The following is a 22,466-nucleotide window of genomic DNA, read 5'->3' as shown; positions in this document are numbered from 1 at the left end:
TCACAAAGGCCACCTGGCCTTTGGGGGCGGGTGTGTGTGTGTGTGTGTGTGTGTGTGTGTGTGTGTGTGTGATGTGTGTTTAGAAATAGCCTGTTTGCTTAAAAGACAACCCAGATATGGATAGAGATGTGGGTGCTCTTTATTAGTGCTCTTTATGACATGTGTTTTTTCCTAGATAAAAGGGACGAACCTCAGCCCAGGTCAGTCTTTATAGAAGCAACCACCTCTGGCAACTGACTTTAATGCTGTCACAAAGTCCACAGCCCCATCACAGGGACACTGAGAGACTTGTCCTAAATTTTCCAGTTGAGGAGCTGTGGGGGTGGATGTTGCTCACAAAATTTGCAGGCTTTTTCTGAGGACCAGAGGCTAAGCTCCCCCTTGACTACAGGCTTGGGCCTGCTTTGGGAAACTCATTGCATACTAAGGTTGAAGTTTGCAAGGGAGAAACCCTTATGCAACAAGTTGTTTAACAAATCTGGTGAAGGTAATCTGAGAGCCTTCCTGGGGCTGTTAAAGAGGTAACTCTAGGTAGGTGTGGCCTAGAGGCCCTAATAAGGGCCCAGAACACGGTTTGGAGTAGGCAGGTGCTTTTCTGTGGTCTCCTGATTAGGCTGCAGGGCACAGAGGAAAGGCCAGAGCTGGGGCGGCTGGGAGCTGAGGAGCAGGCCACACAGCCCTTTGGAGCTGCATGAAGACCTGGAGCTGCTGTTCTTCCACGATGTGGTTCTTTGCTCTGGTCCTGGGTTCCCTCACCACTTCCATGGCTTGGGGTGAGTCCTACTGAAATACAGAGGGAAGCACACTTGGAGGTCCATATCTGGTGACAAAGTGGGGTAGTCGCATGCGGGGCACAGGTGTGACAGCTGCAGTTCCAGCCCAGCCATCCCGAGTCCATAGGAGACACGGGTGGTAAACACTGGAGACCACAGCTGCTCATGCTGCATGCACAGGGTCCACCCGCTAGCCTCAAGCCTCGCAAACCAGGACTTCTAGGAGCTCAGTTTATTTTCCCCTTGATTCTTAGTCCAGATGTGGCCAAAGAGTGGAGAGAAGTTTAGTAGAATATTAATACTAACTCACAGGGCATGCATCCCAATCCCAGCTCAGCACTTACTAGCTGTGTGTCCCTACGGGAGGTCCTCCACTCTTCTGAGCCTTGTTTTGCCCTCTCTAAAATGAGTGATAACAGGATACCTCCTGCATGGGGCTGTTGTAAGGATGAAATGGGTTGGGTTTTTTTTTCCCTAAAGAACACAGTGCCTGGGACAGAGGAAGTACAATAGAAGAGTCCATGAATAGAGGGATTCTTTTAAAGTGTATTAATAGAAAATGGTGGGAAGCCGACAGATCAGGAGCCACTGTCACTGAAAAAATTGTTACTTCCAGTTCCCAAGAGGATGGAGGAGGCCACACCACCATGGTGGCCACGAAGTGAAGCAGAGGGAGGAGGGAGGAACTGGGGGTAACAATCTGTTCTTACTGGACTGAAGGGGTCTGTTTGCCTGTGCATATCGAAACCAAGGAAGACACGAGTTTGCAGCCAAAAAAGTAAGGATTTATTGAGGAGATGGCCCCATGCCTGGAGTCACAGGTGGCTCATGCTCAAACACCAGGCCCCTCTACAGCTTCCAGGGGATGGATTATATAAGGGGAAAATCATTAGTCATGGTGACTAACAGAGTTAGGGTCATGGTTTCTAGAGGTCGATGGGTGCCAGGAGAGGGGGTAATTGATTATTGTATCACATCTTTATGTCAGCCTGTCCAATTTCACAAGGATTTGTTTGGTGGGATCTGTCTGCTTTCCTGGGTCTGGAGCTAAAACACAACTGAGGCCAATATATTATGTTTAGTTTGGCTGAAAACTCTGTATCAATAGCCAGTTAATTGGGGACCTTGTTGCTAAGACTACTGGACACTGGCCAGACCCCTGTTATCCTGAGGGCTTCGTGACTAAGCAAGGGAGAGGGAGGTGCTCGGTGAGGCCAGTTTGAGTCAAAGGGGGAAAAAAAGCCAGAGTGAAGAAAATACAGTCTGCGCAGTTACCTAGTCTCTGGCTCCTGAACCCACAGTGCTGGGCCATCAGCGCCCTGACAGCGCAGGGCCACCTGGATTTTACCTTCTTTCTGGTCGCGTGCACTCTGGGAGGCCTGGGAGTGCATGTAAGGACAGAGTCAGAAAGAGGCCAAGTTGGGAATGGAACAGCCCCGAGCTGCTGGCTCTCCCACTGCCCACCTTTTCCCGCCTGCCAGTTGGGCTTCTGTGCACTTCTCTCTCGAAGGTTATCATTGGCTTCCTAAAGGCCAGGCTCCTATCAAGTCCGATGTCTCCTCAGACTGCAGCCTCCTTCCCCAATCTGAAGCACTTGGCACTCTCTCAACCCCACCCCCTACGAGGTGCTCTCCTCCCCCAACTCGGATGGCTCTCTCAGCTGGTCCTTTCCCGGAGTTGGCTCTGCCATTCTTCTCTTCTCTCCTCCCGGCCTCCTCCGTGATGCCAGGCCCATCCATGGTGTGCACCTTCACTTCCAGGTAGCTGATTCTGCTCTGCCCTCTCACCTGGCCTCCTCCAGTCATGAAGGGCCCGACTTTCTGGGCCACCTCCTCACCCAGAGAGTTGCTTTGCACCTGTGCCACACCTGTCTGAAATGGAATTGTGTCACAGCTCAACTCTTGGATCTTCTCCTTTCTTTTCTGTGTCTCCCCACCTTGGATCAGGGAACAAGCCCTTCTTCAAAATTCCTGATAGACCACTGTATTTATTCATTAAAAACCCCTTCTGATTATAAAAAGGAATCTATGTTCAATGCTGAAAACTTGGGAAGCACAGGGAAAAAATGCCACCGGCCATGACACCACTCCTCGAGATCTTGATGGGCACGCTCCCAAGGAAATCCATCTCGGTGCTCACTGTAATACTTCGCAATCACAACAAAGGAGAACAACCTAAATGACCACAGTAGAGGGTTGGCTATTAAACACAGGGGCATGGATGCTGTTCTATACCCTGCTTTTGCACATAGCCCCTAGTGTCACTAGGTAGTCTTCGATAAGACCAAATTTGAATCATTCTTTTTTGCTCTAGCCACACACTTTGAGAGAGAGATTGGCCTTTTGTCTGTATCTAAAGGGGAACACTTGGGAGGATGAGAGGCTAGAAGTCATTTCTGAAGGGGAGCACTTAAACCAGCTGAGGCTGCCGAGGCTGGGCCCGAGGAGACGTGAGGGTGGGCGCGACCGAGAGTCTGGAAGTTCAGCATGGCCCATGGCAGGTATAGCCAGGGCTGGCAGGGAAGCCGCAGGGAGAGGAGTTCGGCTCGCTGAGGAGGAGCTGCCTGCTGCCCAGGAACAGGACAGGTCGGGGGCTGACCCTCTCTCTCCGCTCGATATCCCTGCGGAGAGCCACCAGAAGAATCTCTTCAAGCCCAAACCCGTGGCCTGGCATTGAGGCCCTTGCAGACACGAAGCTCTCTCATTCCAGAATGATCTTCCTCTCCCCATAGGTTCCTCTTGCCCGATGGGTCGTTCTCTCTTTCTCAGTCAGGTCTTGCCCTGTGGTGTCCCGGAGCCCTGCGTTGGCACAGTCCGCCCTCTGCTTTACACTTTTGTACCCCCTGTTCCATCTCCCCTGGTCCAGTGTTCCCCTCCTGCAAGCCCCAGTGCCAAGGCCACCGCCTCCATGATGCCACCACTCCTGGGACACTTCACTGATCCTCTCTCAGGACACCAGCCACTTGCTCCTTTCTTCCCAGCAGTAGGGTCAAATGTGCATGTGGCTCATTCTCCCTCCAAGGCCCAGGCTTCTGAGAAGAGGGGCTGCCTCTCATTCACGCTTTCATCCAGCGTGTAGCTCAGTGCCAGGACCCTAATGGATACTTGTTTCCAGAGGCGCCTAAGCATGGAAACCATATGTCTTGTCCATACCCAGCAGCCCTTCTTGCTTTTATGTTTTGCTTGATGCTGTTACACCTCTACCCCCATTTGCTCCTTAGGTGGACCCCATGCATTAAGAAGTCACCTCATCTCCTTTTTACATAGGAAGAAACTGAGGCCTCAGAGTTGAGGTGACTCATTCAGGGTCACATGTAGCCAGACCCATCTGGCATCCAGTTCAAACCTTTCACCACTGGTGTGTCCTCACTTTCTCTCGATATGCACAGGGCACCCGCCTTCACCGCCTATTGTGGACACCGTGCAGGGCAAAATCCTGGGGACATATGTCAGCTTAAAAGGATTTGCAGAGCCTGTGGCTGTTTTCCTGGGAATCCCTTTCGCCAAGCCTCCTCTTGGACCCCTGAGGTTCACTCCTCCACAGCCTGCAGAACCATGGGCCTTCGTGAAGAACGCCACCTCTTACCCTCCTATGTGAGTGCTGGCATCTTTTAATGGAATGTTTGCCTCAAAGGGATGCAGGAAGGCACCGAGGCTGGCCTCTGTGTGGCTTCTCCACTGTCCTGGGGTCCTTAAGATATGGTAGATCCTTAAAAATATTCCAGAACTCCCACAGCATTCTAGAGCCCTTTAGTCTCCAAATATTTATTGGGCACCTACTGTGTGCCAGGCGTGTTCTAGGTTGCTGGGCGCCATTTGTAAATGAAATAAACATGGTTGCCTTCATGGAGCTTATGTTCTAGTAGGGAGAGAGAAATAATAAATAATATGCAAATTAATAAATTATGTAATAGGTTAGAATATCATAAGTGCTTTAGGAAAAATTAATATTGAGCAGGTGATGGGGAGGAAAGGTAGGATTCTGTATATTCTCCTGTCTTGAACATTGCCATGTCTGGGGGGCGGGGTGGGCCAGGAGGCGTCTGGGTGGGAATGTTTTGAGGTGTCGACCCGGCAGGCTCTCAGTTCCCAGGTGTGCCTAACGACCTAGTCCCAAGGAGGACTAAGTGCCTGGCACACTGGGAGGATTCAGTAAATGTCACCAATCACAATCTATGCTGGCTCCTCACAGGCTGTTATTAGGGCAGGCAGCGGCGCTTGCCTAGGGTGGATGGACGGGTGGGTGACAGAACCTCAGCATGTCAGGGCTACACGACCCTTGGAGAAATCACTCCCCTCGCTTGGACCTGGCCGACTGGGGCCCAGAGCAGGGAGGGAGTTCACCCGAGGTCACCCAGCACACCAGTGGCCAAGGCAGTTCTCCTGATGCTGCCCTACCAAGACTTCACCCCTGATCTGTCACGGACTCCGAATGACTGGGGCCATCTGAATGACTTCTCATGGTTACTGGCAGTCTCCTGTGGCCTAGAGCACCTGGGTCCCCCGGTGGAGGAACATGGGCATCCTGCACCCCCTGCGGGGGCCGCGCGGATAGCCAGGCTCTGTCCAGGGCAGCAGGGACCATCATGTCCCAGGCGGGCACTGGTTGGGCAGCCTCCTGCTCTCGACTCTGTGCACCAGGGGGGTCCGGGGAAGGAGAGGAGCCAGGCCTTCGCACTGTGTGTGGTCCTGGGAGGCTTTCGGGAGCCCCAGGGTCCCCCACCCAGCCTCCGCCCCCCTCAGGCAGCCTCTGGTCCGCTCTGGTGTCTTCACTGTGGTGAGAACAACTCCGCACAGGCCTAGTGCTCTCAGGCCCAGGCCCAGGCCTGGCCAGTGTGCAGGAGACAGCTCCGAGCTCAGCCCTGCTCGGGCCTCAGGTCTTCTCCTTCCTGCCTGGCCCTCCCAGGTGCTCCCAAGATGGAGTGACAAGCCACATGTTCTCAGAGATCTTTACCAACCACAAGAACATCCCTCTCAAGTTCTCTGAAGACTGTCTGTATCTAAACATTTACACCCCTGCTGACTTGGCAAAGAGGAGCAGGCTCCCGGTGAGTGTGGTTCCAGCTGGCGGCTCTTCTGGTGCATGGCGGGGGCTAGGGGCTGGAGAGCAAGCAAGGGTGTGCTGAGTGGGGCAGCGGCCTGGCCGCAGGGAGGGAGCTGGGAGGATGGGGAGGAAAGGGGCGGCCTGCTCCAGCTTTGCTGGGAGCTGATGAACTTTGGAGAACGGCCTCCTCGAGTCACGGCCAAGAGGTAGGTGACCAAACCAGACAAGCTCCTGAGGTCCTTCCCAGCTCTGCTTCTAATAACCAGTGTGATTGCTTCCTCCCCGTCCAGGTGATGGTGTGGATCCATGGAGGAGGCCTGTTAGTAGGCGGGGCATCAAGCTATGATGGGCGGGTCCTCTCCGCCCAAGAAAACGTGGTGGTGGTGACCATCCAGTACCGCCTGGGCATCTGGGGATTCTTCAGGTAACATATTGCACTCCCCTCACTGTGCATTGGCCCTGAAAGGGGGGGTGCTAGGCCCCAGCCCTGGTCATGTCAGCCCTTAAGGAGACCTTTGCCACGTTCCCTGGTAAGGCACCCAAATCCCTTCATCATTGGCCTCGTCTCCCAGTCACACTGGTCCACTTGCTTCCGAGCTTTTGTCCGCACTGTTCCCTCTGCCTGGAAGGCCTATTCCACCCGACAAACTCTTGTTCATTCTGTAAAGCCCAACTCAAACGTCGCCTCCTCTGAGATGCTCATCTCCTTTGCACCTGTGCCGCCACAGCACAGCGCACATCTCTGGAATGACAGCGGCGCAGCGGTTAGGGCGGCAGTGTGAACGCCCTGGCTCTCATGGGAAAGCAGGGAAGGGGCAGACCCAGGGAGGGAGCTCGGAGGGCGGAGAGCGCAGTGGGTGACCTGGGGTGACAGTGGGGAGGCTACCAGAGTAGCTGACTCCAGCGACACTCCTGCCAGGAGGGTTGCCAGGGTCCCCCCCGGCCCCGCCCACTTCCTTCTGCATTTGGCACCAGGCTAGAGTCTAGAGACAGGAGCCAGGTCTCCCTAAGGCACAGTTAATGGGAGGTTTTCGAAATGCACTGGCCCCAGGGCCTCTGGCCCTGAGATGGCAGATGGAATGTGGGCTGGAGGTGGGGAGGGTTCCCACGGGAAAGACCCCTGGGGCCAGATGCTGTTGTCACATGCCCCAGCATGCATAGGCGTCACCCAGGCTCCTCATCTCTCTCGCCCCAGCCCGTTTCTCTGCTCCCCATTACGTTAAGCCTCCCTGCCTGCTCTCTAGGTTTTCTCCCCTTCCCGTTGCTCCTCTCCCCACACCAGTAGAAATATTCCGGCCACACCCTGCCATTGGGCTGTTCTGGCCGAGGTCCCAGGGACCCACCGGCTTTGGCACCCGCATGTGACCCCTCCCGCCTCTTTGAAATGCTTCCTTCCCTCGGCTCCTGGTCACCTCCCACCTCAGGGACTGCTTCTCTGGGCCCCTTCAGCGACCCCTCCTCCTCCCTGTGCTCAGGCCTTGGGTCTCACTGGTTGTCTGAGTGGACCCCAGCTTTTGGGGGGGCAGCTTTCACAGACTCAGATGCACATAATTAACTACTTCCTGGATGTCTAAAGGGCACTTCACACTTCACCAGGACAAACTTACACTTGACTCTCACTGCCCCTGCTTCCCCCACCCCTTCCCCCACCCCAGAAACAATCCTTCTCTCCGGCTGGGCTGCTGGCAGCTCCATCCCTCTGGTTGCTCAGCACAGAAGCCTGGCGCTGAGGCCCCACCCCACCCCCCGCTGGCCAGCAAGTCCTCCTGGCTCCACCTTAGGCCCATTCAGAGTCCAGCCACTCTGACCTCCTCCCTTGCACGCGCCCTAATCAAAGCTCTCTGACACGTGTCTCTCACCTGGGTTATTGTAATAACCGCTTACTTTTCTACCATGACTGATGGCCAGTGGCCAGAGTGATCATTTAAGACAAACAGAATCACATCACTCCCCGGCTTCCCACGTTACTTACAATGACACCGAAGTCCTTACCAAGGCCCACAGGGCCCTCTCCAGCTGCGTGTTCTACCCTCACACTTCCGTTCGCTGGACGCTGGGGCCTGTGTACTTGCTGTTTCTATTGCCTGGAGTTCCCTTCTTCGGATGTTTGTGAGGCTCATGTGCTCATTCACTCAGATCTCTACTCAAAGAGGCCTTCCCTGGACATGTGATCTGAGCTAGGACCCCGCTGCCCCACCCCTGCTTTTTCCCTCATGAGCCCTGTTTTATTTTTCCCCAAAGCATTTTAACTAACTGGTGTTATATTCTATATTTATCTATTTATTTGTTCGTGATCTATAGTGTGAGCTCTGTGTAGTTAGAGATTTTGCCTATTCAGTTCTCAGATGCACTTCCAGCTCTTAGGACAGTGTCGGCACATAGAAGATGCTGTGTTAGTAGATGCCAGGGGAATGAATGAGGTGAATGAATGTAGGGCCCTACAGAAAGCAGTGCTGCAGGAACGGAAGGTAGGCGCACACCTCTGAGGCGGGGCTGCGGAGGCCTCGGCCTGCTCCCGAGGCTCGCCCGGCCTTGGCCCCAGCCCCACCTGCGGCCCCGAGAACCCTGCATGATGCCTGGCTCCCAGCCCTGCACCATCCCTCCCTCACAGCACAGGGGACGAGCACAGCCGGGGGAACTGGGGGATCTTAGACCAGCTGGCCGCACTGCGCTGGGTCCAGGAGAACATCGCCAGCTTTGGAGGGAACCCAGGCTCTGTGACCATCTTCGGAGAGTCAGGAGGAGGTGAAAGTGTCTTTGTTCTTGTAAGTGTTCCTTGCCCTGATGTGGCTGCCGATGGGGCCCCTTGGAGACCAGTCAATGTAGCCAGAGGCACCCTCATGAGCAGGCGCTGGATTCCAAGCGGGACCTGCCCTGTGCAGAACCAGAGGGTGGAGAGCTAATGGCCCAGCTCCCCTGGGCCCCCAGGAAGCGTGGGGCTCAACTGCGTCCTGGGGCCAAAACAACCTCCAGCCCTGCCCGCAGCATCCCTTCTTCTCGTGTGGAGGAGCGCTCTCATTGTTAGGTCAGGACTCACCTCGCTTCTCTTGGGGACTAGGGGTAGGAATAAATTATGCAGAAGACGAGGCAACCCCGAGAGTTTGGCAGAGGGTCCTTGTTTGGCTTAAAGCCAGATCTACACAGCAAGAGGATGTGAGCGCTAAGGACAGCCCTGAGGTGGTTTGGTGGTTTGTCCACGGCCCAGGTCGGGGATAGCAGTCTCTGTGGACAAAGCAGGGAGCAGGCTGGGGGAAGGAGAAGAGGGGGCGGGGATGGGACAGGGGACAAGGGACACAGACCCCCCGGTAGCCTGGTGTGAGGGATGGAGCAGGGGGTGGGGGAAGACCCTGTGGGGAGCAAAGATGGAGGACCAGATCAGAAGGCGCTGGGAGCTGGTCCATGCCCCTCCGGCTGCCTCGCAGTCGCCCCTGTTACTATGTTTTTCAAACATGTTTGCTTTCCTAGCTGAATACTCAGAGGAAACTTGTTATATTTTGTAAAGTGGAGAAAAAGGAAAAGTACAGATAAGCCCAAAGAAGGAAAAAAAGTCATCTACAATCTCACTACCCAGGAATGGTCACCATGGACATGTTGACACTTATCTTTCTAGTCTTTTTTCTATGACACGCCCTGTCCTGTATCTATCTACCTATCTATGTATCATTTACCTATGATTTTTTAAACAAAAAAACCTTCCTTACTATTACAAATATAAGATAAATATTTTCATAACCATTAAGTACTCTTCCATAATTTTATTTTGTATCGTTTCAGAGTATTCCATGGTAAGAATTAAAAATAGCTTATTTGCCTACTACCATCATTTTGGAATGTGGGGTGGTTTTCAGCTCTCCCCGCGATGAATAGCAGGAGCGCCCCCAGAAATCGCTGTGCCTCCGTGATCATTGTGCTCAGGGCAAATTTTTAGTAATGGAAATGTAGACTCAGAACTGTACCTTGAAAGTGGTAAGGGGACTTGCCAAACTGCCTTTCAGGTACTTGTGATCAGTTATAATCAGCGCTCGCCACATACTTCCTGTTCTGTTCCTCACTCTGTGCCCCTGGCTTTCACTAGCTGAGGTTTTCTTGGAAAACCGAGCCTTGGGTCAGCCTGGAAAACAGGCCACGCCAGGTGAGGACCTGTCCTACCCACTGAGGCCAGGTCTCCAGGGGAGCGGGCCAGGACAGAGCCAGGGAGGCGCTTGAAGACCCCTCCCCATGAGCCTAAACTCTTTTCCTGTCCACTCCCCTCGCAGATGTTGTCTCCCCTGGCCAAGAATCTCTTCCACCGGGTCATCTCTCAGAGCCGTATGCTCCACACTGACAGCTTGGCCAGGACAGACATTAAGGCCGTAGCTCAGGTAGGTCCCACACTGGACAGCCCTTAGGCCCTTTGCTCTGCTCTCCGGGAGTCCTCAGAGGCCTCCATTGCTGTGGGGCGCAGTGACACCCTCAGAGAAGCACAGAAAAATAGCCGAGCAGTTGCTCAAGGCAATACCTTTCCCTCATACCCGCAACTCCTTTTTGTTGCCTGGCAAACTGGGCTAAGGAGCAGAAGCAACTTGCCAAGGTCAACAAGTGATCAGGACAGGGCTGGGACTCAAGGTCATGACTCTGGATTGCAAACACAGTCACGGTTCACTGACCATGTCCCCAGAGTGTGCCAAGGCGGGGTGCTGGCCTGAGAGTGGGGAGTGGGCTGCCCTCATGTGTCATCTCTCTGAGGGCCTGATTTTCTGGGGACCCCCTGCAGCCCGTGGGCCTGCAGTGGTTGCCCCCTGAGGACCTTGTGACTGGGGTCGGTTTCTGGAGAATTAATTCATTGATTCATTTGTTCACTCAACAAATCATTTTGGTGTAACCAGACATCTAGCAACCTCATGAGACTTCCATTCTAATGGAGGAGACAGATTAATGATTATAATACATCATCCCACAGTTATCAAATGTCAACTGTGATAGGCAGTAAGGAGAGGTACTTAATGTCATAGCAGGATTCAAAAGAGTACTTAGTCCAGTATATAGAGGGTGTTATCAGGAAAGGCTTCCTGAAGAAAGTGATCAATAAGTTGAAACCACAAGGATGAGCAGTAATTTACTTAGTGACAAAAGAATGTTCTAGGAAGCAGGAGCAACATGTGCAAGTGTCCTGTGGCGGGACGAAGTACCTTGGGTGAGAGAGAGTGACTAAGGCTGATGTGACCAGAGCAGAAGCAGCAGAGGGGACCTGGGGTGAGCGGAGGATGGGGACAGTGGCAGGGGCCGGGCTGCACGGGACGCTCTCCCGGCCAGCGCCCGCTGGGGCCGGGGCTGGGGGCGCATTTTCGCAGGGTTGTGAAAGTGGTTTCCTGGAGGGGTGGGGGCAGCGGCCGGACTTGAAGGGGCTGGTAAGTAGGAGGAAGGAAATGAAGGCACCAAGAATTCGGAGGGTGTTTTTCAGAACTCTTTCGTTGTAAACAACGGAGCTCCGTTTGACCAGGCTTAAGTCAAGAAAGGGGGAATTTATTTTAAAAAAGCAGGCGACAGAGACGGGGCTGAATTTCACTGTCAAATAAGAACTAGAAATTGGAAAAATGAAGGGAATTTAAGACTTTTATTCTTGCTCTTGTGCTCTCCCCTCCTTAACGTATCTCTCTCTCCTCCCTGCTTCTCCCTTTTCCTGAGTGCTGATTCTGTATCAGACACTCCCCTAGGCCCTGGGGGGCCCGGGCCCCGTCCCCACAGCCCCACCATTGTGGAGCCTGCCTTCTTCTCTCTATTTCAACTTCTCTGGCCGCTCTTTGCAGTGCTTGCGAGAGGCCCAGTGTTAGTAAGAGGATGAGCGGAATTTGAAACCTGACATCGTGATTGCCCTTCTTTTGACATTCAGCTTTGAGATCATGTTGCCTATTTTAAGATAGACAAGGTAACTGAGACAGAGGTTGTATAATTGGCATGACTGAGACCCTGGACCACACCTCCTGGTCTGGGGAATTCTCTGCTCCCCCCTGCTGCCTCTGGAAATGGAGGCCGAGCTTGGGATAGAACACCTCCTACTGACTGACAGAAGGGGCCAGGCTCCTGGATTTCACTGTCGCCTGATTTCTCTGCAGCAAATCGCCATCTTGGCTGGGTGTGAAACCACCACCTCTGCTGTCATGGTGCACTGCCTGCGCCAGAAGTCGGAGCAGGAGCTCTTGGAGACGTCGCTGAAAATGGTAGGCGCCTCGGTTCTCCTGGCCACGCAAGCCCCGCCCCCCCGCCCTCCCCCCGCCCCCACCGCCCCGCACTAGGCCCCAGGCTTCATCCTTTCAGCTGCCTGTTTGCCCCAGAAAAACTGCCTGGCACAGTGTCTTGTCTCTCAGGAGTAACATCACCCCAAAATCTGAAGGGGGAATTTCTTGAGAAATATCTCCAATGTTAGCTAAGTTAAAAACTAACAAGATAATCAACAGTGTAATAATTCCCTGGCTCTGTCAAAATTTATTATTTTGTCATTCTTGTTTCCAGGAATATTTTTAAGAAAATATCCCTTTTGTATTCCCAGAGGTAACTACCATTCTGATTTTGGGGAATGGGGATATTAAGAACAAAGATTTTCAGACAGGTACTCAAAATTTATCTTGGTTAATTGAGAAACGATCAGGTATAACCTAATGATGGCCCATTTTTCTACATTTTCCGATATCCTGCCTCAGCTGCGATTCCAGGATAACCATCCATCCCATCCATTCATTCATCCAACCATCCATCCATCTCTTCATCATCCTATTATCTCTCTATCCATCTACAAATATATCCAATTCATCAATATCCTTTCATCATTCTAATATCAATCTATCCATAACTTTCATTTATCTATTATCAATCATTCATGAATCATCTCGCCACCATACCTCTTCACTCCATTATTGCTCCCTCTGAAATCAATGATCCAGCCCTCAGGCACATGCTGGTTATTGCCCATCTATCCACTCATCCATCCAATACACACATGCTCCATGCAGTGGCCACATCTACCCATTTACCCAACCACCCATCCATCCATCCACCCACCCGCCCGCCCACCAGGGTGCTGGGAGTACAGAGAAGAGGATCATTCATTATAGTCAGCAGGGATGCCTCACAGAGACGATGACACTTGAGGATGGATGAATGGCTGTGGCATGGGCCATCACATGGAAGTGTCAGCAGGACAGACACCCAGAGAACACAGCATCTTCGTCCGATGGGAACTGTTCCTTTTCGTGTGGGGAGGTGTGAACTTGAACCCAAAAGGAGCCTGAATCTCTGGACTTGCTCCCTGAGCCCTGGGCCCTGCAGACATTCCTGGGCCCCCAGGGCAGGCCTCTGGCACTGAACTCCGCTCTGCTCCATGGGGGGATCCATGGTGGCCTTAGGGCGTGGGTCCTGGCTCCTCAGGCTCAAATGAAGTACCAACATATTCAAAGAATTAAAACACAGCTGTTTTCTGATGCCTGGAAAGAGGCAAGTTCATTCCACGTGGCCCAAGAGGACCCAGTTAAAAGGTTGCAAGGGGAGAGCTGGCGACTTTGGGAAAACCCAGAGAACCAAAGGGCCGTGCTCCCCTTCTGGGGTTCTCTGAGCTCGTGTGGAGTCTTTCCATGTTAATCCACTCTCCCCAGCACACACGCACCCACACACACCCCGTGCACACTGGGCTGGTAGGGCTACAGCCCACAGTGGAGGGTCGCTACTGGCTGGTTTCTGCTGCTGGGCTGCCCCTTTAGCTCAGTGCAGCATTCAGTCGGCGCAGTCTTGGTGAGCGGACACCATGTGAAGCCTGGGGCTGGGTGAACTTCGGTGAGGCTGTGTGAGTCAGGACTTTCCAGTGCAAGATGAGGAAACTCTTCGCAACGTACCTTAAACAGAAAAAGGAATGTGTTGTAACAGAATCTGCAGGTTACTGAAAAGTTCAGGAGTAGGTGGCTTCAGGCATGGCTGGATCAAGAGACCCATGTAGAATTAAGAATCTGTCTCTGCCCCCATTTTTATCTTTCAGTGTTGGTTTTACTCTCAGACAGCTGTGTCCCCTGGGGAGGTTAAAGAAAACATTAGCAGTCTACACATACATCTTACCTGCTTAGGAAGCCCCTTTCCCAGTTATTGCAGCAAAAGTTTTGGGGTAAACTCTCTTGGCCTGACACAGGCACCATGCCCGTCCATTAACTAATCTCTGTGCTCAGGAAGATGGGGCACCCCCGGTCCTATACAGATACCTGGACTCATGGAGTGAGAATGGGGGTAAGGGAGGTTCCCCCAAAGGAAAGCTGAGGTGTTGTCGCCTGGGGGAGCAAGAAGGGGAAATGGATAGAGGGCGCGGCAGGCACAAACAACAGACAGCCGCTCCAGAGCTCTCCTCTCCCCGACCCCCTCAGACCCTGGGCTCTCGTCCAGGGGAGCTGGTGCCCCGCCCACTTCCTCTGGGCCCTGGCACCAGGAGGGAGAAGCTGACACCTTCCGGGCCCAGGTGGCGATCAGCTTTCCTCCCAGGAAGCCTTCTTACCTACTTCCTCTGCCTCTCTTTCCACAGGACTTTGGCCATTTTGATTTCCTTGGAGACCACAGAGAGGTAGGAACCTTTGGTTTCCTGATTACTGGTTTTAAACCTCGACACCTTTAAGCTCCAGTTAAAGATAATAAAAGAGCTCTTGCTGTGGACATATAGTCACTCTTTGTGTTTGTATTGCTGAGGCCCAGGGACGGGGTGACTTTCCTGGGTAACCCAGCCAGCAGGACAGAGGTAGGACTGAAACTTGCGCCCGTGACTCCCAGTCCAGTGCTCTTGTTCACTGGCTCTGTGTCCCTTGGACCCAGCCTACACTCTTGCTTCTGTTTCCTGCTCCCCACAAAGCCCCAGTGGGAGAAGGCTGGACTAGAAACCCCCACCACAGGGAGGCGGGGGCCACGGGATAAGGGTTCCTCGGGAGCCTCCCCTGAGGGGCCCACCTCTTCCCCCAGGCTGCCGGGGTGACCGACCATACAAGCTGCACTGTTTGCAGGGCCATCGGGAAGGGAGCCAGGAGTCTCTGTCCTGAGGTCCCCACCCTTCTCCCAGCCACGCAGGAAACTCCTGCCGCACCCCCCACCTCCCTCCCACCGCCCACGGGGTCGCCAGGTTCCAACAGCATTACCTCTGCAACATCTTACAGCCCTGGACACTCTGCTTCCTCCGTGGGGATAGTAGCGCTTATCTTAGAAGGTGCCTTGAGGATTAAATGGCATTTTTTCAGTCATTCAGCAAAGATTTTACTGGCACTTACTATGTGCCAGAACGTGAGTTTTGAGCTGGGGAATAGACCAGTGAGGATAGACACAATCTCCTGCCCGCTTGCAGTGAGGAGAGAGCACAATAAACAAATAAAATATGTGGGGCGTTTGATGATGGTCCGTGACATGGAGAAAAAATACGTGGAAAATGGGGTAGCATTGGCCAGTGATTTGAGCTCGCATCGCCAGGTCTGGGACTGACTTCGTGAGAAGGTGACAAAAGAGCCAAGTTCCGGGGGAAGAAGAGAGGGGCCTGCTTAGCTCCCTTGGTCGGGCCTGGAGTTCTGTGCCACCGCCCATGGCACACAGGTGTGTGGTGCTGGCCTCGTGCTCAGGCCGGCTGAGAGGGAGACATGGACATGGGGTGACCCAGACAGGGGCCATGCAGACACTATCCTATCCCCTCCCGCAGAAGCACATCTTCCTGCCCATCATGGTCGATGGGGTGTTGCTGCCGAAGATGCCCGAAGAGATTCTGGCTGACAAGAAATTCAACTCCATCCCATTCATGATCGGAATCAACAAGCAAGAGTTCGGCTGGATCCTTCCAACAGTGAGCACCTGCGGGCCCCTCCTGCCCTCTGCGCGCCCCTCGCCCCAGCCTCTCATCTCTGGCCTTGGGACCGCCTCCTTCCGCAGACCCCGCCTGGGTCCCTGGCAGCTCTCCCCTTCGCGCGGTTGACGGTCCTGGGGAAGCCTTCTCTGGGGTGGCCTGGCTGACACCTGGGTGGCCAGGCCTTGGGGACCCCTCTCCCAAACTCTGATCGCCCCCAATCCAAGACCCTTGAAGCGTAGGGTGCGGAGGCGCGGGGTGGGGGGGCCGTGGAGAGAATTATTGCGCAGATGAGGGCGTGACACCTGGGGAGGGGCGGAGCTGGGGCCTTGCGGTCCCTGCCTTTGGCCTTCAGGGTTTCCACAAAACCCCCCTGCATGCTCTTGGTCAGCTAACTAGGTGGTTTCAAAGCAGGGGGCTTGCCCTCCCAGTGAAACTGCCTCCTCAAAGGCGGGAACAGCTTTCCCATATGTCAAATATAAACAAAGCCGACACTATTTACACCTCTGCAGCGGGGACAAGATCCAGCGTGAATTCAAGCTCAAACCTTGAAACAAAAGACAGAGCCATTTTGAGGCTGGATATGCAGGAGGTTGTCCCTGTGACCAGGCCACCTGGGTTTGCTTAGTGGCGCTTGTCACCTGTGCACGTGGCAGGAGGTGGTGATGTCCCTCGCGGAAGGCGGGCACGAGTTCAGGCAGCTTTCCTTCCGGAGGGTCTGGGGGCGGAGCAAGGCTTATGCCCGGTGTGGTGGCCGTGCAGAGAGGGGAGGCTCTCAGGCCCATGAGCAACCGGTCTTGGGGTAGAGTTACATCTCCCAGGGCAGAGCGGGATTCGTCACGGTAAATGGTTCTCAGCGGGGCTTCGGGGGCCTATCTGCCTATCATGGGGCTTTGGCTGGAACACATGGTAAATTCTCCTGACAGCACGGAGTTTGCCCGGGGGCTGGGGTCTGTCATCCTTGGGACCCAGCCCAAGCTGCTAGGAGTCGTGCCAGTTTGATCATGGCTCTCAGTGCAGAGATTTGGGTGGATCGTCATGTGCAGAGTTGTCCAGCAGTTCTCACTTGAGAATGGTTTCAAAGGTTACATTGAAGGACCAAAGCCATACTGGCAGGATTTGGGGATTCCGGGGTCATCAGGGACGAGCGGGGTATTTGTGAGGCTGTGTTGTCTGACCCGGAGCCCTGGCCTTCAACACTAGCTTGCATTATGTTCCAGAAGGCTGAGACAGCTCCTCTTAACATTTACTTAATCTTCTTTGCACTCCTTGAGTTTCTGGATATAAATCCCTTTCCTTCATTGGTTTTGCCCAATCATCAGAGACCCTGCTCATCAAGACAGGACAAGTCCCTCAGCCTGCATTGCTTTGGCTGGTTGGTCAGTTTGGTTCTTCCTGTTAATCCCCAGTGATTCACAAATATCACACCATTGTTTCAACAGATAATAGGCTACCCGATCTCCGAAGGCAAGCTGGACCACGAGACGGCCAAGACACTCTTGTGGAAGTCCTGCTCCATCACTGTAAGGGTCTAGGGGATCCTGGGAACTGGCGGAGACCCAAGGAGGGACAGGGGATTAATTGCCCCGGATCGCCGAGCGGTTAAATGGCAGAATGAAGACTGGAGCCAGAGGGCTTCCATCTTCCCACGGGGAGGGACAGAGGGTGCGCATGGGACTTGAGAACTTCACCCGAAACACGAGGCTTCCTCACCGGCTGGAGGAGCCACGTCACTCAGCCGGGGTGGGGGGTCATGTTCGCTTTCGATCCATTGCAGAGGATTCCTGAGGAACTGGTTCCAATGGCTGTTGAGAAGTATTTAGGAGGGACAGACGACCCTGTCAAAAAGAAAGATTCATTCTTGGATTTGTTGGGAGATGTGTTATTTGGTGCCCCAACTGTGACTGTGGCCCGTTACAGCAGAGGTGAGTCCCAGAGCCTGGGCAGTGAGGGACTCCAACCCCACCACCTTCGCTGTCTGTCCTGCCCCTCCCCGCTGGCATAGACACATGTGCCAACTACTGAAGCTCAGGCCTCCTGGGCTGATTCCGTATGGCCTGGGGGCAGGGCACTCTCCTTTTTTGGTTTCTGCCAGAAGCAGACTCTGAGAAAAGGACTCCAATTCAATTAGCACATTTGGAGGTGACGCCGGAACCACCAGCAGAGGAGTGGAGAAGTGACATGGGAAGTGCGGGGGGCCACCGTGCTGTGCGGTCAAGCAGGTGTCTACCGCGGACACCTGGAGCTGGGGTGCTCTGGGAATCTTGTGGAAGGCATGTGCCAGGGTCATCCTGGTGACGAGGGCACTAGGGTCCTTATCCTCCACCTGCACGAGACGTTGGCGTGAGGCTGGTCCAGAGAGGGCGCTAGCTCCCTGGAGCTCTGACCCGCTGTGCCCGCGGGCAGAGTGGCCTCTGCCAGCTGCTGACCTCAGGCGAAGAGCTGCAGGCCCGGGGAGGGGGGGCGGTGGGCGAGGCTGGCATGCCCTGCAGCAGGGGCGTGCGGACCCGCTGGCAGCCTCTGCCCCAGGGGCCCCCCTCCCGGAGTTACGGGGTCTGTGGGGCTAGGGCTAATCTTGCAAGATGTGCCTCGGAAGGTCTCCAAGGTCAGAGCCAAGTGTGAGCTGGTTTGTTAACCAGTAGAGCTGGGGAAAGAGTGAAACCAAGCGCAGGATCAGGAGGGTTGTCCAGGACCAAGAAAGCCAGAAGGGGTGAGCGGCAGGGGGGTGAGGGCAGGTGGCCCAGAGAACATCCGCGTCTCCGGTTGGCTTTACCACGGGCCTTCGGACCGATCCAAGGCCGTGTGAGGTGGGGGGTGGGTGAGCTCACCTGGAGAGGGAGTGACTTTCAGGAGGCCTGGCGCCTAGACTGCAGGCAGGAAATGGTGCTGTGGTCCCTACCTCTTTCTCCAGCGGTGCTGGGAGGCCTTTAAACTTTGTGCCTGTGATCAAACGGAGCTGCCACCGGCCTGCCGCGCTTCCCCGCGCGCCTGGACGTGCACTCTGGCTCCCGCCTCCTCCTCCCCAGGAAAGGGGGCGCACCCATTCTTTCATAACCTTGGTCTTGCCTCTTGTTTTGTGTCTCGCTGGCGGTGTCCTTTTCTGCGCTATTTGCTGCTCCTAACCTGAACCTGTGGTTTGTTTATCTGATTTCTCTTGACTTTAAGTTTAGGGGGTTTTTTGGCTAAGACTACATAGATTTTTATCAATGTTAGTCTTTCATTTTTGTATTTGTTTCACTCTCTTTTTGATAAAAAAAGTTTTCTAAACATAAAATTCATACCTTTTGATTGCAGGACGTTTTGAAAATATGGGAACATGTGAAGAAGAGACTAGATATTGCCCATAATTCCTTTCCCTAGAAGTATTTGCTGTACATTTTCGGTATTTTCTTATAATCTCTTCACTCCATACATATGATTTAAAAATTAATTTCATATTTTTTGTGTTCCTAGAACACTATGTTGCAGTCATTTCCTCCATGTCTAGAAAAAGTCATCAAAACATCCATTATTCATGGATTAAAATTGACTTTAACATTTCTGTCTCGGGTATTTAGGCTGCTTGCTTTTATTTTGATGCTACAAAAAAAATTTGTTTAGTTATATGAGCATCAATCCTTAACCAGGTCTCTTAATCATTTTCTGAGGATTGGCTATTAGAGATGAAATCAACTAATCTGGGTCACAGATTGTGCCGTTGGTGCATAAGAGTGTGGATTTCTTAAAGCCCTCATTTGACATACTAAGATTAAAGAAAAAAGAATATTGCCAATTTTATAAGCCCTTTCTCACCCCCTAAAAGAACATCATACTATTACAATTTGTGTATTTTTATTATCATCACTCCTTCTCTCTGCTTCTCTTGTTGTTCCTAATTGTTATCCACGTCCGTTCCCTACTTTCCTTTGAAGACTGTGTTGCAGTTGCAAGGGTTTGCTAAGTCTTGGCGGGCTGGGGAGAGATGAAGAAGAGTCCTAAAATATCATCATCATCATCATCATGTTTAGGGCAAAAAAAGGTCCTAATTCACAAAAGTTCTTTCCTTTGTGGCTGGGTCCTGAGTTCCTTTCTAAAACTCCTGAGCGGCAGAGGCAAGGCTAACCTTGACCCTGAGAAAGCTGGTTAACAAGGAAATTATGGAACCGCAGCGGGACTACTTCTTCTGGACAACACCGCTTGCTCCACCAACGGGGCAGTGATGAGGGGAGAGGGAGGCAATGAAATAAATAATTGTACATCCTCCAGTTGGGATATAGAATAATTTTGTGGATAAATATTGAATGATGTAAGAAACGGTTAGTCATTACAAGATAACATATCCAATATTATCCCAATTCAAATAGAAGGGATGTGTGCTAAAATATTAACAGTGGTTTCTCTGAGTGGTGGGATAAGTGGTTTTTTGTTCATTTTCCTTTTTTCAGCATTTTCCACATTTTTACTGTCCCCAAAGGGTACCTATTGGGCTGCAGGTATTCTTCAGGTGAATGGAAAGTAGTCTGTTACCAATGAGATGTGGTAAACTGCGGATACAGATGCTCTGGTGTGAATGCTTCAGTAAACAAAGGGGTTCATGTGAATTGGCTCAGTGCTCCCACAATGACGGTTATTTTGAATGGATTTACCCAAGGTTCCAACATTCATTCATTCATTCATTCATTCATTCATTTAGTGAATACCTGGCTCAACTGTGTTCTGCCTGTACAAACTATGCATCTTTAATCAACTCATGGACCTTTCCAGAAACTCTGCTTCTCTGCTACACTGATAATTGTCCAGCACAATTATCCAGGGACATTGTCCAGCCCAGAGCCAGCACTCACGATGGGTGGCTGCTGTTAACATGGTCATTTTGTGCTCAGGACCCAAGGGTGCCACTAATCCCAAGAGCTCAGGGCCCCCGGAGACCTCGGCACCGTCGGGAGTGCACCTGGTAAGGTGAACTGAGCAGCATTCTTGTCTCTTCAGATGCTGGAGTCCCCACCTACCTGTATGAGTTTCAGTATCGCTCAAGCTTTTCATCAGACATGAAGCCAGAGACAGTGATTGGGGACCACGGTGATGAGCTCTTCTCCGTCTTAGGGGCTCCACTCTTAAAAGGTGACAGCTGTACAAGCCTGGAGTTGGGGGTTCTGGGGTCGAGGCTCGGTCTGTGGCCTTGTGCAAGTTGCTCCTTCCCTGTAGGCCTTAGTTCCCTGAATTCACTGTAACAGGCTGGACCACAAAGGTCCCACCTTTCTCTTGCTCTGACTTGCATGATGGAGCACGTGCATGTGTGTGCTCTTATTCCTGGTCACTCTGAGGCTCCAGACCTGGGCGTCAGTAAGACAGGGCCCCACTCAAGGGCTGGAATGCCGCCTGTTGCTCCCCACTCATGAGAGCATATCAGGATGAATGTAAGGGTAGGGTTAGAGTTGGTGTTAACCATGAGTCAGGGATGAAATATGTCCTCTGTCTATCTGCCCAACCATCTCTCTATCATCTAAAACTCATATTTTTAAAAAAGTTAATATACAGGGTTGGCAGAAGTAACATCCACTTGAGTGTGGTGGGTAGGGTAATAATATGGGTGTAATAATTTATAGTTTTAATTTGAACATTTCACCTAAAATGTCATGTGGTGTGCTCAAGTGTGATGTTGTTGTGTGACAGAATTACATACTTATGATTTTGTAATAAAAGACTTTGCAATAAAATAGGGGCATTATTCATGCTGGATCCTGTATTTAGGAATATATTTTAAAGACAACCTTTCACAAATGTCTTCAACACTTTATCAGTGGTTGCAGAGGACTTGGGTGTGACCCACCTCAGGGTTATTTGGGACACACCAGGGCCACACCCTGATTGGATGACTCTTTAAGATCATTGTTATATTTTAGATTCTATGCAAATGTGGGTGGGTGACAGAGATTGAGAAAACCCCCATCGATGGACAATCCTGGGAGGTGGGGTGGCTTTAGCAGAAACCCTGGGGTGAGGCATTGTGACTCTGAAATGCGGAGCAGGGCCGGTGGCCACAGAGCACAAAGGCATCAGCGTATGCGTTGACTACAGCCCTTTGCTGAGTCCTGGACCCGTAACTCTTCAGCTTAAAATGCACAGACACTACCCAGGATTTTCTTAAAATTTAGCTTTTGGCTCAGGGGATCTGGAGGAAGGGCTCAGATTCTGAATTTTTAACAAACACTCAAGTGGTGTGGCTGCTGTTGACCCACGAACACACTTTAAGTAATGAAGGCTTTTTTCCTCTTTCCTCCAGAGGGGGCCTCAGAAGAGGAGATCCAACTCAGTAAGATGGTGATGAAATTCTGGGCCAACTTTGCCCGGAACGGGTGAGCAAAGGTGGAGCGCGGTTGGGATGGGGCGGGCGTATCTGCTGGGAGGGGCGGCTTCCAACCCCTGCTGGCCCAGCCCCTGGGGAGACCTCCGATGCAAGAGCTGCCTACGAAGGGCCGGGCTGCCCAGGAGACGGCGAGGCCCCTGCCTCTGGGGGCGCACGGGCCTTCTGGGGGCGATGAAGCTGAGGGGCCCTGCAAATCTCTGAGAGGAGCTTTGGGGCGTTTTTCTGATTTTTTTTCTGTTCCCAGGAATCCCAATGGTGAGGGGCTGCCCCATTGGCCGGCGTACGACCAGAAAGAAGGGTACCTGCAGATTGGCGCCACCACCCAGGCAGCCTGGAAGCTGAAAGAGAAGGAAGTGGTTTTCTGGACCGAGCTCTTTGCCAAGGACGCAGCCAAGAAGCCACCCCAAAGAGAACATGTTGAGCTGTGAATGGGAGGCCCAGCCAGCCACAGAGACCCGGCTAATCAGACAGGGCTAGTTCT

The 22,466-nt window shown here is 52.7% G+C and overlaps 1 protein-coding gene across 1 annotated transcript; it reads left to right on the top strand.

Annotated features, from left to right (window-relative positions):
- The first annotated feature begins 646 nt into the window (after window positions 1-646).
- On the top strand, window positions 647-22,413 carry CES1 (carboxylesterase 1). The gene is made up of 14 exons (XM_054570249.1): window positions 647-773; window positions 4,162-4,366; window positions 5,679-5,820; window positions 6,107-6,240; window positions 8,428-8,581; window positions 10,073-10,177; window positions 11,909-12,013; window positions 14,350-14,388; window positions 15,499-15,639; window positions 17,082-17,162; window positions 17,417-17,564; window positions 20,608-20,739; window positions 21,902-21,974; window positions 22,230-22,413. Exons 1-14 carry the CDS (start codon window positions 692-694, stop codon window positions 22,411-22,413), a joined length of 1,725 nt encoding a protein of 574 aa, XP_054426224.1. The 5' UTR covers window positions 647-691.
- Window positions 22,414-22,466: the final 53 nt, after the last annotated feature.

The sequence above is a fragment of the Pteronotus mesoamericanus genome, unplaced genomic scaffold (assembly GCF_021234165.1).
Source record: "Pteronotus mesoamericanus isolate MK-2021 breed Mesoamerican mustached bat unplaced genomic scaffold, CSHL_Meso_final contig_202, whole genome shotgun sequence".
Classification (NCBI taxonomy): domain Eukaryota; kingdom Metazoa; phylum Chordata; class Mammalia; order Chiroptera; family Mormoopidae; genus Pteronotus; species Pteronotus mesoamericanus.
This window is presented reverse-complemented; position numbering and strand designations above follow the sequence as displayed.

Bases quoted from the DNA above. Each gene is read 5' to 3' on its own strand.
- CES1 (XM_054570249.1), top strand. From the start codon at position 692: ATGAAGACCTGGAGCTGCTGTTCTTCCACGATGTGGTTCTTTGCTCTG. The intron at 12,014-14,349 runs GTAGGCGCCTCG...CTCTTTCCACAG, and splicing joins TGGAGACGTCGCTGAAAATG to GACTTTGGCCATTTTGATTT. The intron at 17,565-20,607 runs GTGAGTCCCAGA...TTGTCTCTTCAG, and splicing joins TGTGGCCCGTTACAGCAGAG to ATGCTGGAGTCCCCACCTAC.